The sequence below is a fragment of the Leptopilina boulardi genome, unplaced genomic scaffold (assembly GCF_019393585.1).
Source record: "Leptopilina boulardi isolate dan_hultmark-lab unplaced genomic scaffold, ZJU_Lbou_2.1 LbouV2_51, whole genome shotgun sequence".
NCBI lineage: Eukaryota > Metazoa > Arthropoda > Insecta > Hymenoptera > Figitidae > Leptopilina > Leptopilina boulardi.
The window spans coordinates 2,401,824-2,417,239 of record NW_026137996.1 but is presented as its reverse complement, the minus strand read 5'-3'; the positions used below and the strand labels follow the sequence as shown (position 1 = coordinate 2,417,239).

At 23.1% G+C, this 15,416-nt stretch overlaps 1 protein-coding gene across 44 annotated transcripts in view; it reads right to left on the bottom strand.

The window, feature by feature from the left end:
- Positions 1 to 15,416, bottom strand: part of LOC127289936 (calcium-activated potassium channel slowpoke) — a 105,434-nt gene that overhangs the window by 45,456 nt on the left and 44,562 nt on the right. For 22 of the 44 annotated variants that reach the window (XM_051318231.1, XM_051318232.1, XM_051318236.1 and 19 more), the window contains exons 6-8: positions 13,524 to 13,615; positions 5,740 to 5,850; positions 1,383 to 1,488 (exon numbers count right to left, since the gene is read on the bottom strand). In XM_051318231.1, the coding sequence (XP_051174188.1) occupies positions 1,383 to 1,488; positions 5,740 to 5,850; positions 13,524 to 13,615 (309 nt within the window). Of the gene's footprint in view, positions 1 to 1,382; positions 1,489 to 3,678; positions 3,785 to 5,739; positions 5,851 to 13,523; positions 13,616 to 15,416 lie in introns of all 44 variants that reach the window. The other 22 variants (XM_051318226.1, XM_051318235.1, XM_051318247.1 and 19 more) reach the window with 3 other exon arrangements.

Genomic DNA, 15,416 nt, shown 5'->3' with positions numbered 1-15,416 from the left:
GTAGATTTTAGTCAGACGAAACTTTTTATTATTAGTAGTAAAAGAAATTATATGTCAGACACACTTATAGAAATTTTTGAAATTATCATAGAAAACTTTTGAGTTAGACATAAAAATTTCTTGTAAATTTTATGCTAGTAGAAACAGTAGATTTTAGTCAGACGGAACTCTTTATTATTAGTAGTAAAAGAAATTATATGTCAGACACACTTAGAGAAATTTTTAAAAATATCATAGAAAACTTTGAGTTAGACATAATAATTTCTTGTAAATTTTATGCTAGTAGAAACAGTAGATTTTAGTCAGACGGAACTCTTTATTATTAGTAGTAAAAGAAATTATATGTCAGACACACTTATAGAAATTTTTGAAATTATCATAGAAAACTTTGAGTTAGACATAATAATTTCTTTTAAATTTTATGCTAGTAGAAACAGTAGATTTTAGTCAGACGAAACAGTGTTTTATTGTTAAATTTTTATACAGTGATAAAAGACAGTTTTAGTCAGACAAATTCTTTGAGAATTCATTTAATTTTATTTTGTCATTAGTAAAATCAAGTTTTAGTCGGACGAAATTGTTTAGAATTTTTTTGCATTACACTCAGAAAAAAATTTGGTTTTGAATCAACCAAATTTTGGTTAAATCAACAAAATAAATGCATTGATATACAGTTAACCAAACATTTGGTTGCATAAACCAAACGTTTATTTAGATTTATAATCGTATTTATTTATTTAGCTCAATCAAATTTTTTCATTGTTTAACAAATTTATTAAAATAAAACAAACAGTTATTTAGATCAAATATAAATATTTATTTGAATTAAACAAATTTTGTTTGACATAACCAAAAAATTGGATAAATATAAAAAAATGGTACATTTGGTTCAAACATATCTTTTTTTCTGAGTGTAGTAGTAAATGACAGTAATAGTCAGACACTACTTTGTAAATTGTTGTAATTTTAGAATTGGTAGTAAAAAATTTTTATATTCTAATTATTATAGCAGTAGTAAAATAAATTTTACCCAAACAATACTGTTTTGCATTTCGATTTAGTCAGCCAAAATCTTCTTTTAAAAACAAAAGAAAAGAAATTTCGTTTGACCTTTTTTGCAAAAAAAAAAAAAAATTATCGCAAACAAAGACCAATTAATATTTTACAGACAAGTAAAAAGAGAATTAAAATTGTCATTGTGCCTTTTTTGACGACGAGGAAAACGAGACAAAACACAACATTGGTTTCAAAAAAAAAGTCAACATAAAAACAATAATCAAAAAATAATTTTTTTCTTTATTTTAATATTTTTTTTTTTTTTTTTTAATGTAAAGGATCGTATTTTTTTTTCTTTTTTTGATGGCTTATTTTTTAGAACTCACCTTGACCCGCTGCAGATCAATGGGGTTCATGATGGTCCCCTGAAAGAACTCGACGGTCGTGAAGTGTCGTTTGAATAGTCCTTCCAGTTCGAGGTCTGGTGGCTTCCTATTTCATCCAATCCGACAAAATGATATAAAATTTGACTTTAAAAAATATAACAACATTCACCTCTAAAAGGTTCAGCTCAGTTGCCATTGCGAGTGTAAATCATAAAGCAAATAGCTGTCGAACTGATAAAAAAAAATTTTTAAAATAGTATACAGCTTAAAAAGTAAATATATATATATAAATATGAATAAATGCTATATTTTATGCTTTTTACTATATGAAATCGTTAAGTTTTTTTTTTTCATTTGATTTTTAATTAAAAATTTTCTCTCTAATATTACAAATAAAAGATTTTTTTTTTTGGAAAAAAATTTACAATTTATAAATGACAATTGTAAAAGTTGAAAATAAATTTCATTAATGGGAAAAAGCATAAAATTTTTTTTTTTTAATATATATAAATATATAAATTTAATTCTATCTCTTCCCTGAGACTTTTTGACATTAAATTATTTTGCAGAATTTCAATAAAAAAAGAAAAAATTTGTTTACTCTTTAAATCTGAATTAGTTACTTTTGACTAATTCAAGTGCGTCGATTTGTTTATTAAATGAATTAGTAGTTTTGGCTAATTTTTAGTAAACAATGACTAATTTTTAATAGAGAACTACTAGTTATTAATTATTAATTAATTAATAGTAAGGCCCACTATTTAAATTAATAATTAACTAATTGTTTGTAGAAAATTACTAATTCATTTAGTAACTATTTCAATTTGTAAACTTTAATAAATAAAATAGTAGTTTTCTACAAAGAATTTTTATTTTTACTAAAAATTAGCTACAACTACTAATTCATTTAGTAAGGCTACTATTTCAATTAGTAAACTTTAATAAATAAATTAGTAATTTGCCACCAATTATTATTTCTTTTTTTACTAAAAATAAGGGAAAACTAATTAATTTAACGAACGAATTAGTCAAAAAGTGACTAATTTTAATTTAAAATATACATTTGAATAAAAAAAAAAAAAAAACAAAATAAAAATTGTCAAGTGTCAGAGAAGAGAGAAAAAAAATTAAATATAATACTAAGTAAAATCTACTGCACGGTGATCCGACTCCATAGCTCAAATACAGCATACCATGCAGTCGCAGGCGTTTGCTTCTACAATAGCTGCCTCTCGTCGCCTCAATTTTTATTGGTTAAATCGAAAAGGGGAATTTTTTTTATAAATTCCAATAGTTTCCCTCATGACGAAATATAAATAATTTATATATATGTAATACATATAATTATTTATTTATATTGTCGTGAATGATCATATAAAAAATTTCATCCCTATTATATAGCGATAAGAGACAACCTCATCTCACGTGAAGTAATAAATCTATAGAAAATTAAATGAGCATAAACAATCCCACAAAAAAAAAATATATTTTAACGGATCGAATATGCTTTTGTGTATTCAATGTTTAATGTATTGAATTTATATTTTGTACTATTATTATTATTGTCATATATATATGAAAGTACCATATTTTCTCCCGAAATTTGAATTAGTTAAAAATAACTAAACATCATAATGAATTTATTAATTTTTCTTATACTAATAAATACTAAATTACTAATCTCTAATCATATATTTATTTTTATTTATTTATACTTATTTATATTTATTTATATTCTTTTATATTTTATATTTGTTAATTAATTTTTTAAATAGTCAAATGTTTGTAATAAATTATAAAGAAAAATATAAAATTATTTTTAAGTAATTTCAAATTTTAGAAAGTTTATTAGTAAACATTATTGTGTATCATATATATGTTATCATGTATATCATACGTATAATAATATTAGGTTACGTTATTAAATTATATAAATAGAAATTGTATAGTATAATAATTATCGTATAATATTGTTGTATATTGTCGATGATGATGATAATAATCAAAAAACAAGATTCCAGAATGGCGAGAGAGAGAGAGAGAGAGAGAGAGAAAATGGGAGAAAGAGAGAGAAAGTGTAAGAGCAATTAGTAAAATTCGATTATTTCGTATAAATCCAGATAATAATTCTCCCATATAAAATCTAGAAATGAGATATAATACGCGAACGTGGGATTAAATATAGGATTGAAATGGGTTTTAAAAAAAGAAATCACGTGATTTTTTTTTTAGGTGGGAATTTTTTTTTTTTTTTTTTTTTTTAAGAGAGACGTGGTTTTTCTAGGGTTGCGGGTACCTTGACGCGTTCCAAGTCCACGGCATTCATCATAGTTCCCTGAAAAAACTCCACGGTCGTGTAATGCCTCTTGAGAAGACCCTCCAATTCGAGATCAGGTTCTTTCCTGCAAGCACAGGCCACTTCCTTACGACAGGATGATCAGCAAACTTATTTTTTTTCAACAAAATTTTCCCCTCGACAATCCATTTTTATTTCACTTTTTTCAAAAGTAACTTTATCGCATGTAACGGAGAATGTAAATTGTTTGAAAAAAAAAAAAATTATCTCCATTTGTATATAGAAATATATATCATAGAATAATAAATTTAAATATCAGATGACAATATATAAAATATTCACTAAAAAATCATCGATGTAGAATTTTTAGTTTTTTTTTTTTTTTAAATTAGTAAATATTTAGGTCGAATTTTCAAAAGGTTCTTAATTTTCTCAGTAGTACGAGTCAATATTTAGTCAGATTTTTGTCATTTTATCAGTAGTTTAAATCGATTTTAGTTGGACATAATTTTCTGTAATATTTTAAGTAGACAAAAATTTGGTTTAGTAAAAAATAATGATTCAATTAGCTAATCAGTAGTAAAAGTAAATGTTTAGTCAGACTTTCTAATTTTTTTTTCGTCATTTTAGTTCAAGAAAAATTTATTTGGATTTTTTATATATTTTTTGTAATTTTATCAGTAGTACAAGTAAATGTTTAGACAAATTTTCTATTTTTTTTATTGCAATTTCCTAAGTAGTACAAGTCAATAATTAGTCAGACTTTTTAAATTTTTATAATTTTATTTTTATTTTTCATATTTATTCATATTTATTATTTATTTATTTTTCAATTTTTTGTAATTTTGTAAGTAGTCAAAGTAAATATTAAGTCAGACTTTTTGAACTAATTTTGTCAGTAGTACAAGTCAATATTTAAATCGGCTTTTAAACGTTTATTGTAATTTTATTAATAGTATAAATTGCTTTTAGTCAGATTTTTAAAATTTTCTAAAATTTTATTAATAGTATAAATAAATATTTTTCAATGTTTTATTATTTTGTAAGTAGTAAAAGTAAAATATTTAGTGAGAATTTTTTTTAATTTTTGTAATTTTCTCAGTAGTACAAATAAATATTTAGTCAGACATTCTAAAAAATTGAAATTTCGTCAGTAGTGCAAGTAAATATTTAGTCACATTTTGTAATTTGCTGTAATTTTCTTAGTACTTTAAATTTGTTTTAGTCAAAAATATGAACAACATTAGAAAATCAGTAGTCAAAGTAAATATTAAGTCAGACATTTTAAACCATTTTCTTTTGTAATTTTGTCAGTAGTACAAGTTATAAAATTTTATCTCCTACTATAAATTAAAATCGTACACTTTAGAGAATATTTATTCATCTGATGAATATTTATTTATTTTTTTTTTTTATTATTGTTGATATAAATTCAAAACAAATGGAGTTCGTTAAAATGAAATTCAAAAGAAAAATCGGACAATTCCATTTTTTTTTGTTGATTTTTCAGCAGGTTTAATTTGTGTTGCTCATCCTATATAGGAATTACGTGTTGTGTGTTGTAATATGTTGTGCATCGATCACAACGAGGCCTCGCAAAAACTTTTGTACTTACCACGCTATATAACGCTAAAAATAGATATTAGAAAATGTAAAGGGAATATTTTTAAACATACGATCAATCACCGATCAAGGTTAAGCCTCTTGGATTCAAAACTTCTTTTTCATAATTCTTCTCTAGAGCAAGAATATTCGAATCACTTTTGGAATTTTAGTGGCTATTATAATGCTCTTATAAATCTCACAACTTATTCTAATATAATACTATATATTTAATTCATTTATTTTATTAAGATAAATTTAAAAAAAAACAAATTAATATCAAAATCTATATGGAATTTTAATCCTTGACAAAAAAAAACGGTAGTGATCGTATATTTAAAAACACACTAAAAAGTGGAATTTTCCAGGAATTTATATATATATACAAGGGAAGAAAAAAAAAGTCGAAAAAAAAATTCATAAATTATTTTTGTGAACAAAAAAAAAGATTTTTCATACCTATGTAAGAAGACGACTTCTACGTCGACGTCCTCGCGATCCTCATGTAAGAAATCCTTGAGAAAGTGCGAGACAGACTCGTAGGTGATGTGGCCGCACACAACAATGTGTCTGGCAACACAAAATAAATGTTAGCTAAAAATCTTTTAAATTTTTGCAAAAGCAATCGTAATTTTTGTCGTTAAAAAAGCAAGCGTCTACAATATTTATATTTATAGGGTTTGGTGCAACATCAGATCTGCATTTTTATATAAAACTAGAGACAAAAAAAATAAATAAATAAATAAACAAACAGAAATAATCCGAAAAATTTTATTCATTCTAATTTTTTATCATTTTGCATAATTTTTTGAAAACATTTAATTTTATTAATAATATTTAACCAAAAATTATATAAAAATTTTTTTATAAAATTTCTAATAATACCTATTATTATTATTTTTTTTAAATAATTATTTTTATTACAAAAAATAAGTAAAAAAAAATTCTATGCAGACCTCATGTATTTATATATAAAAAAAAAATCACATACGTGTATTTGTAATCTACAATTATATATATATACAAAGAAAAATATCAAAACTATATATAGCGATTCTAAAAAAAAATTTTCTCCCGATATATATATACGTATTATTTATATTGGGAATTTCATATAAATATAAATATATATATGATTGTTAGTTGGAATAAAAAAAAAAAAATACTTTTTTTAATAGGATCAGTGTAATATATATATAAAAAAAAAGGAGCGAGAGAAAGCATATGGGAAGAGGATCATACACACATTGTCGAAAGATCGAATCGATACCAGTTTAGTCTGCTGCCTTGTAACAAAAATTCATCCGAGTTTTCTCGAAGATTGCGCTGTCCGAACCTTTTTTTTTTTTTTTTTTGTCTTCACAGTTATTTTTGATAATAGAATCGAGTCACGCAATCTTCATAAATAGGTATTTGAACCTTTTTTTAGTCCATTGGGGACAAATTTGAATTTTTTTTTTTTATTTCAAAAGTTTTTTGTTTTGAATTTTTAAAATTTCATTATTATTTAATAATAAAATTCTAATTAATGGCAAATAATCATAACTATTGAAAATATTTAACTATTATTATTATTATTCATTTATTTATTCTTTTTATTATTCTTTTTATTATTATTATTATTATTATTATTATTATTATTATTATTATTATTATTATTATTATTATTATTATTACTACTTTCATAATTAATTTTTATTTACTTGAAATTACTCAATTCTTTTTATGAATAACAATAAATATTTTTTTTAATCAGGTAATTATTTTATTGAAATAAAAAAAGGAAATAAATATTTATTTAAATCTGGAAATTTTATTTACATCTTAAATAAATTAAAAAATATTTCATTAAATGTTGATTTATTATTTTCTAAATATACTTTCTATTTTCTAAATTTTCTAAAAAATTGATTTGAATCAAATAATCCGTTTCTTGACTATTGCAAATTATTTATTTTGTATTAAATAATTATTTGAGTCAATTAAATTGGTATTTGTTTCAAATACAAAAATAATTGATTCAAAAAGAGTTTATTTATTTGAAATAAAAAAATATTTATTTAATAACAGTTTAGTAACCGATTATTTGAATGAAATTTTTTTTTCAACGTAATTATTAATTAGAAAGAAATATTATTATTTATTTTAAACATAATTTTCAAAAAAAATTATTTTTATATATTAAAGAATTTTTTTGTGACATTTTCCGAGAGAATAAATTTCAAATTTGCCCCAAATGTTAAAAAGGTATCGATCGACACGATACCAAATAAGTATATAAAGATATATTTAACGTTTAATTGGATACAATGATAGAAGGAAATAAATGATCAATGAGCCTATTTTTTTTTTTTTTTTTTTGTTCTCTCTCAAACAGGCTCAAAGACAATGAACTTACCAGGACTTGTTATTAGGGTATGATAGTGAGTCGTTTTAACCAACTAATGTAAATTTGAACACCTAAGTATGTACAAATCAATGTGCTAGATATAAAAGAAATGATTAATAATATAATTAATTTATATAGATTAAAAAGTTATATTCAAGTGCAGGCTTGTTCCTTTAGTAGATTTCGCCGAAGAGATAATTTTCAAGCATATAATATACTATATACGCATACCTATGTACCCAATGGGAAAAAAATTTTTTTTATCAAATTTATTAATCATAAGAAAAATTAAATTTTGTGCCAATTTTTTTTTTTTCTCACCTCCACTGGGTATATAAATATTGTGTGCCTACTCTACTATATTTTTGACTAATTTCTACATTACGTCGTTTATTATCATTATTAATATACTAAATAGTAGTATAAATTATTTTTTATTGAAACGATGAGGAGGAAGATGTGTTAGTGCCGAGATAAGAAGAAACTGTAATTAATATATTTTTCTCATTCCATGCTGTTTCTATATGTAGGCTACAAAAAATTTTTCTGCGACTGTGTATTTAGAGGAAAAAAAAAAAAGAAAAAGAAATTTTTTTTTTTTTTAATAAAATTTTTGTGAATTTAATAGCCACGAGTGAATTGGGTGCTTTCGTCTCTGGAGGCCAAAAAAAAAATAAATAAATAAAGAGAGAAATAGAGAAAAAAGAGAGAAAGATAGAAAAAAGAAGACGCAAAAAAAGCATAATCAATTGGAAGCGCGCGCACGATTTAAAATTACGAACTAAATTCACGCCATTTGGATATTCTCATGTAATTTACGATTAAGACCTGCAAACAACTGCTTTTTTTTGTATTTTGTGCACGAGACGCTCGATTTTACATTTTCCATTCGCAAAAACGAAAAAAAAAACAAAAAAAAAAAAGATACAATTCTCTGAAAAAAGTATACACACACATATATATATTATATAATTACTTTTGTGCCGCTTGAGAAAATATATCTATTCGCTGGAATAAGAGGAAGAAAACTTAGAATATAAAATGGTTATATATATATTTATGGAAAATCTGCTACAAAAGGAAATATAAAATACACAGTGAAAAATATAAATACCTATTTTCATAATTTTTGTGAAAATCAATTTTTTCAGTTTTTAATTTTTCAATTTTTACGATTTGGAGAAAATCAGTTAGATTCGCGATTATTCTTTCAAAATATATGTATTGTCCAAAAGATCTGTCTAAAAGTAATCAACGAGAAATTAACTATCAATATTATATTATTACACTGAAAAAAAAGAAAATTTTATTTTGATTCAAATAATCGCACAGAAAATTAAAAGGCATTAAAATAAGTTGCTATTGTTATAATCCGATTTTGCTTATTTTAATACCAAAATGGATTAAAATAAGTTAAAATAATAGCAGCTTATTTTAATGCCTTTTAATTTTCTCTCCGATTACTTTACTATTAACAAATAAATATTTACTTGAAACAAATAATTTTCGAAATTAAATAAAATTAAATTAAATAAACTGTATTTGAGTCAATTAAATTGTATATTTGATTCAAATACAGAAATTATTGCTTCAAATATTTAATTCAATTATTTGGTTTCCAAAAATTATTTAATCAAGTTATCGATTATTTGAATTTTTTTCAGTTATTAATTTAGATTTTAATAAAAATTCTTTTAAATAAAAATTAAAATAAAAATTTAATAAAAAATTTTTTTTTCCAAATAATATATATAGTTAATTCAACATTGATATTATATTGTGTTGACTCGAAGAAATCGAAAGGAACATTTTTCATATAGTCATTAGTCATTAGTGTAGCTTTTTTTTCGTTTTTGTTAAAAGACCCAAAAAAAAGGTTAAGCTGATATAAATTTTATATCTTGATGTTAATACAATTTATAGAGAAAGAAGCAGAGGTTGTGTTATATATATATATATATATATAAAATTTGTAAGTTTTATGTCGCGAGTAAGTATTTGATCGACTCGAAGTGCACCCATGTTCGCATCGTTTACAAAGCGACATTCAACTTGTTAAGAAGTTGCTCACATTGTAAGATCCCCACTCTTTTACTTGAGTCACTTCAAACCATTGACAAAGAAGGGTGTTGAAAAGCCACTGCAGCAGTCAATTTGAAATTCCCTTCAAAACTCCAAAAAAAAACTATTTTATTTATTTTCGACAGTTCTTTTGAATTATTTTTTTTTATTTTTAGAATAAACGTATTTAAGAAATTAATATTGAAAAAAAAAATAAAACACTGTGTAATCGATATGGAGAGAAAAAAGACATAGAGAAAGAGAGAGAGAGAGAGAGAAAGAGAGAGAAAAAAAAATTTTTTTTTACTATTTGAATATATTTTTTTTATCAAAAAGGAAAAGAATTTTAAACTGGATGCTGCAACAACCTTTTAACATCCTTCAGATGATTGTTAAACTGCAAAAAAAAACAAAAGTAAAATAACGCATTCAAAGCTCAACGAAGGAATGATTGAACAATAATCATTAATTTTTTGAACAAAGATCGATTAATATTTTATAACATTTGCTATTTCTGCAGTTCAACAGCCACCCTATTTTTTTTTAACAAGAGAATTGGAAAGCCGTTGAAGCATACAAATTTCCTCTTTATTCCAAAATACTCGAAATAGAATTTTTCTTTAAATTTAATTTTTCTTCTGCTTCAATTTTTTTCTTATTCTTATTTTTATTCAATAAAAATTCAAATGTTAAAAAAAAATACAATTTCAAGTATTTTGTTTGTAAACAAAAATGATATTTTTGAAAATGTAACGAGAGACGGCTTTCCAAAACCCTTATTATTATTTTTATTTTTATTCCAGACCTGCACTAAATAATATTTATATTGATGTGCAAATTTGCACCTATGTATTATATATTTGAGATATTTTTCAAAAAAAGGTAAAATGGACACGATAACGATCATTATATTAGTACTGACTAAAAAAAAACATCAAGGTAAATTACACTGATGTGGTTACAACAGTAGGTTTGAAAAAAAATGCATTCAATTTGGAAAAACGCAGGGTACATGCTGGATATTGATGACACACAATCAAAGATAAACACTGCCTCGTGAACCTTCCTTATTACAAAAAAAAAAATTTTTTTCCTTTCTAACTTCTTTCAAAAAAAAATTGGTTTTTAAAAAAAAAACTTTTACATATTTTTATTTATTTAAAAAAATTATTTTATGAACAATCGTTTCTTTAAAATAAATTTTTCTTTTTATCCAAAAAAAAGTTTTAATCCAATTTATTATTTGTAGACTATTATTATTATTTAATATATTTTATTATTATTAAATATAAAATCAATTATTTTCTTTTCTTTTAGTTTTCCATCGATTAAAAATAATTTTATTGTAAAATGGAGAAAAAAAAAAAAAACTTGAGTAAACATTTTTTATAGAAATGATAATTTTGTGTGGACACAATAATTTGATATAACATACAGGGACACAACAAATATAACAAAATATATTATATATTTAGAAAACAAATACGAATAAAATCACGATATATAAGAATTGTATGACATAAAGTGAGTTCTTACATAGAAATTTTTTTTTTTACAATTTTTAGATAATAAAAATTATAACTAGAATTTTATAAATATAAAAATTATAATAATTATATACATATAAAAATTATAATAATTATATACATATAATTGTAAAAAGTTGTAATAAAACAAATTATAATAATAAAAATTGTAATGTAAAAAGTAAAGTAAGTAGTTGTAAAAAGAAGTTATGTAACTAATTATAAAAAGAAATTATGTAACCACTTATAATTTAGGAAAGTATGAAAAATTTACAATTTTTTAATCAGGTATAATGTTAATTATTAAAAAAATAGTTAAAATTATAGAAATTTACTAGAAAAGTTACAGTAAAGTTTAGGAAAGAAAAGCAAAATTTATAAATAATTTACTATATATATTTATTTAGTAGAGAATGTAAAGAACACTACTATAATAATAGTTAAAACTCATTCGTCACTTGCAAAGAAGAGTTTCAAAAACTATATATCAAAATAAATAAAGAATCACGGCCTTTTCAATCAAAAATTATAAATATATAAATAAGAATTGTTTACAATTTTAAAATATTATAAAATAAATAATTAGAATAAATTAATTTGCAATTAAAATATTTCAATTTGTTATTAATATTATTATTAATTAATTATATTAATTAATTAATATAATTAATCACATTAATTAATTATATTAATTAATTAGTACAATTAATAATATTAATTAAATTTATTTATTCGTTTTAATTAGTTCTATTAATTAATTATATAAATTTAATTAATTATTAGGCGATGATTCTTTATTAATATATAAAAAAAAGAGTTAAGTATAGAGAAGAAAGGTTCGACGTTAAAGCGGTATTTGTCTCAGATGCGATTAGTGTTAAAAAAAAAGACAAGCTAACACCAGTTGCTGGGTGTGATATTTTTTGCAGTGAATTTTTTTTCAGATATGATTTTGTGAGAGGTACAAAAGTGGAAAGGTGAGGATTTGGTGATGGTTATTTTGTGAAACACACACACACACACACAAATATATAAGGATTAAAAAGTGAATTTCCCTTGACTAATAGTAAATATTCCTTCTTATGAATCAAGTGATTGCAATACTGAGTAAATTTAAGTTGCAAACCACTGTTCACTAAGAGAGAGAGAAATAGAGAGACAAAGAGGATTTGGTTTTCAAGACAAATTGGAATATGTGAGATGGAAATAAAAAGAATTTAACAAATGAAACTTTGAGAAAAAAAAATCAATGATGAAGAAATTAGAATTTAATGAAGAAATAACAATTCGATGAAGAAAGAACAAAAAAAAATATGAAACAGAAACAGTTTCAAAAAAAAAAAAAATAGCAAACGAAAACAACACTGTAAAAAGAAGGTACTAAAACAGTACCGATTTTAGGTATCAAAATAGAACCAAATAACAATTTAGTACCTAAAGTCGGTATTAAATTAATACTTTTCTTTTTACAGTGAATAAGAAACAGAAACAATAACAAAAAAAAATCAAAAAAACAACATAAAATGAGTAAATAAATTGAATAAAAAAATATAAAAACAGCAGAAAAAATAGAAGGGAAAAAAACAAAGAGAAGAAATTAATAGAAGTAGAAGAAGATGGAAAGATGACAACAAAGTATAGAAAAGATAGAAATAAAGAAACTAAAACGAAAAGAAGAAATAAGTTAAAACTAAAAAACAAAGTAATGAAGAAAGAATAATTAATTATTAAATTAATAAATAATTAATTAAGTTAAAGTGAAGAAAGAGAAATAATCATGATGAAGAGAAAGAAACCAAGTAAAGAAGAAATAGAAAAAAAAGAACGAAACAGAGTAATAAGAGAAGAAAAAAGAAGTAATGAAGATCAAAAAAGGAAGACAATTAAGTAGAAGGCAGTAAAGAAGAAATAGAAGTAAAGATGATTATTAGAGAGATGAGAGAAGAGAAGTTATGAAGATGAAAAGAAGACAAGAAATAAAAGTAGAAAATAAAATGAATGAAGAAAAAAGAAGAAATTAATTTAGTATAAACAAAAACCGAAAATAGAGACCACAAGATGTTGAAAGAGAGAAAGTTAACAGTTGAAGAAATAGAAACTCAGTAAAACAAGAAACAAAATTTGTCAACAGCTGCAAAAAAAAAACAATAACAAAGAAAGAATAAAATGAAGAAATGAGACATGAGAAATCTTTGATGAAGGATTTAAAAAAGGATTGGATGAATTTTTTTTTTTTTTTTGTTGACTAGTTTTTTTTTGTGTCTCACCTGCGACCTCGCTCGTTCTTCAAAGTGCCGCCATACTTGTTTCGCGTCCCGATCAGGTCAATTATCTCGGGGATACAACTGGCGAATATGGCCTACACCACGAGATAGAACAGAACACAACACTCGCATCATTATACTTAACAGGGTTTTTGATTTCATTTAATTTGTTTCGTTTTTGTTTTCCTTTTTTTTCTTTTTTTTTTATATATATATTTTTGTCAGTAAAGTCAGTAGTCGTCAGTAATTTAATTAAACCTGTCACAATATGGAGTTTAAAGGAGATATAGGATATATTTCATAGAAAAAAAAAAATTTGTTTATAAAGGTTATTTTAACTATTTTTTTTTATTTGTAATAAATATACTACTAGGCATCGTGGCATATACACATAGTATGACACGATATAAAAAGTGTTGTACTTGCTATGTGTGCCACGGCCCGAAAAAAAAAAAATTGTGTGCGTGAGTGAACTTACAAACACGTTTTATTATTATTTTTTTTTTTTTAAAGGGTGGGGTATGTAGGCTACCTACACCTAATCCTACACACCTACACCTAGGCCTATAACGATACTACACGTGCCGCCACACGACTATTTGTCCATTTTTCGTTTTTCCTGAATATAAATATTATAGTTTTTTTTTTCCTTTATATAAGCGGAGAAGAAAAATTAAACATAATTTTCCAAAAAATTTGATAATTTTTTTTGAATTTAATTTTGAAATTAAATTCAAAAAATAGAAAAAATATATTTTTTTTCGTATAAATTATGCATAATTTTTATTTTAAAAAAAAAGGATTTTGCTTATTTTTTTTTATTTTGCTATACACAATGTATTATATATACAAATGACTAATTAAAAATTCAAAGAATTAATAATTAATAGCAGTTAATCAAGCTTTATACAATGATTACTTTTTCCTCATATATTAAAACTAATTTTACATAGTAAAAATAATTATAAAAAAATTTTACATTTAAAAAAGAAATTTTTACTTGAATTTTATATAATTTTATCATTAATTTGAATTTTACAAAATTAGAATTTTATATCATTAAAATAATTAAAATTATACTTAATTTACCAAATGATTTATTTATATTTACTTAATTAAATTTTTTACATAGAAAACATTATTTTACACAACCAAATTATTATTTAAAAAAAAAATAATATAAATTAGATTTTAATATAATTAGTCGTTAAAAAAGAAAATGTTAGTGTGTGTTACAAAAAAAAAAAATTGCACAACATTCGAAAAATTTGTCTGCACATTCATCAAGCTGTCTTTTTTGTTCGCGGTGCTCACGCACTGCTGTGTCGGTCGTTGAATTCGCGCTGAGAATCAACATTGCCGAAGAAAAAAAAAATGTCCCACGTAATTTGAATTAAATTTTTTTTTTTTATATAAAAATAAACATTTTTTTTTTCAAAATAAATAAATGACAATGTCCATTCTCCGCTTGCAAACCCAAAGTTATCTTCAAGTTGAGTGAGATTTAATTTCAAAAAAAAAACCGCTTGCAACGCTTTATTTTTCTAAATGGTCAGGATAGAGATCGATTATTTTATCGATCCAATTAAAAATTGTTTATTGTGAAAAATTCAGAATTGGGAAAAAAAATTAATTTTTCCCCTTTTTTTTTTGAGTTCTGTCGAGAAGAACGCTTTTTTTAAAAAAATATAAATGAGGATTCAACGTCAGAACGGCAGCGTCGTGAGCAAGTCAAAATCTCACAACAGAGTTGATTTTTTTTTTAGAGGGTTTGGGGGAGGGAAGGTATTGAAATAAATTTTACTATTACACTAACGGCTAAAAAAAAAATAAATATTTAGAATTTTACAAAAAGATGTGAAATATTTTAATAATTTATTATTTAATAATTAATAT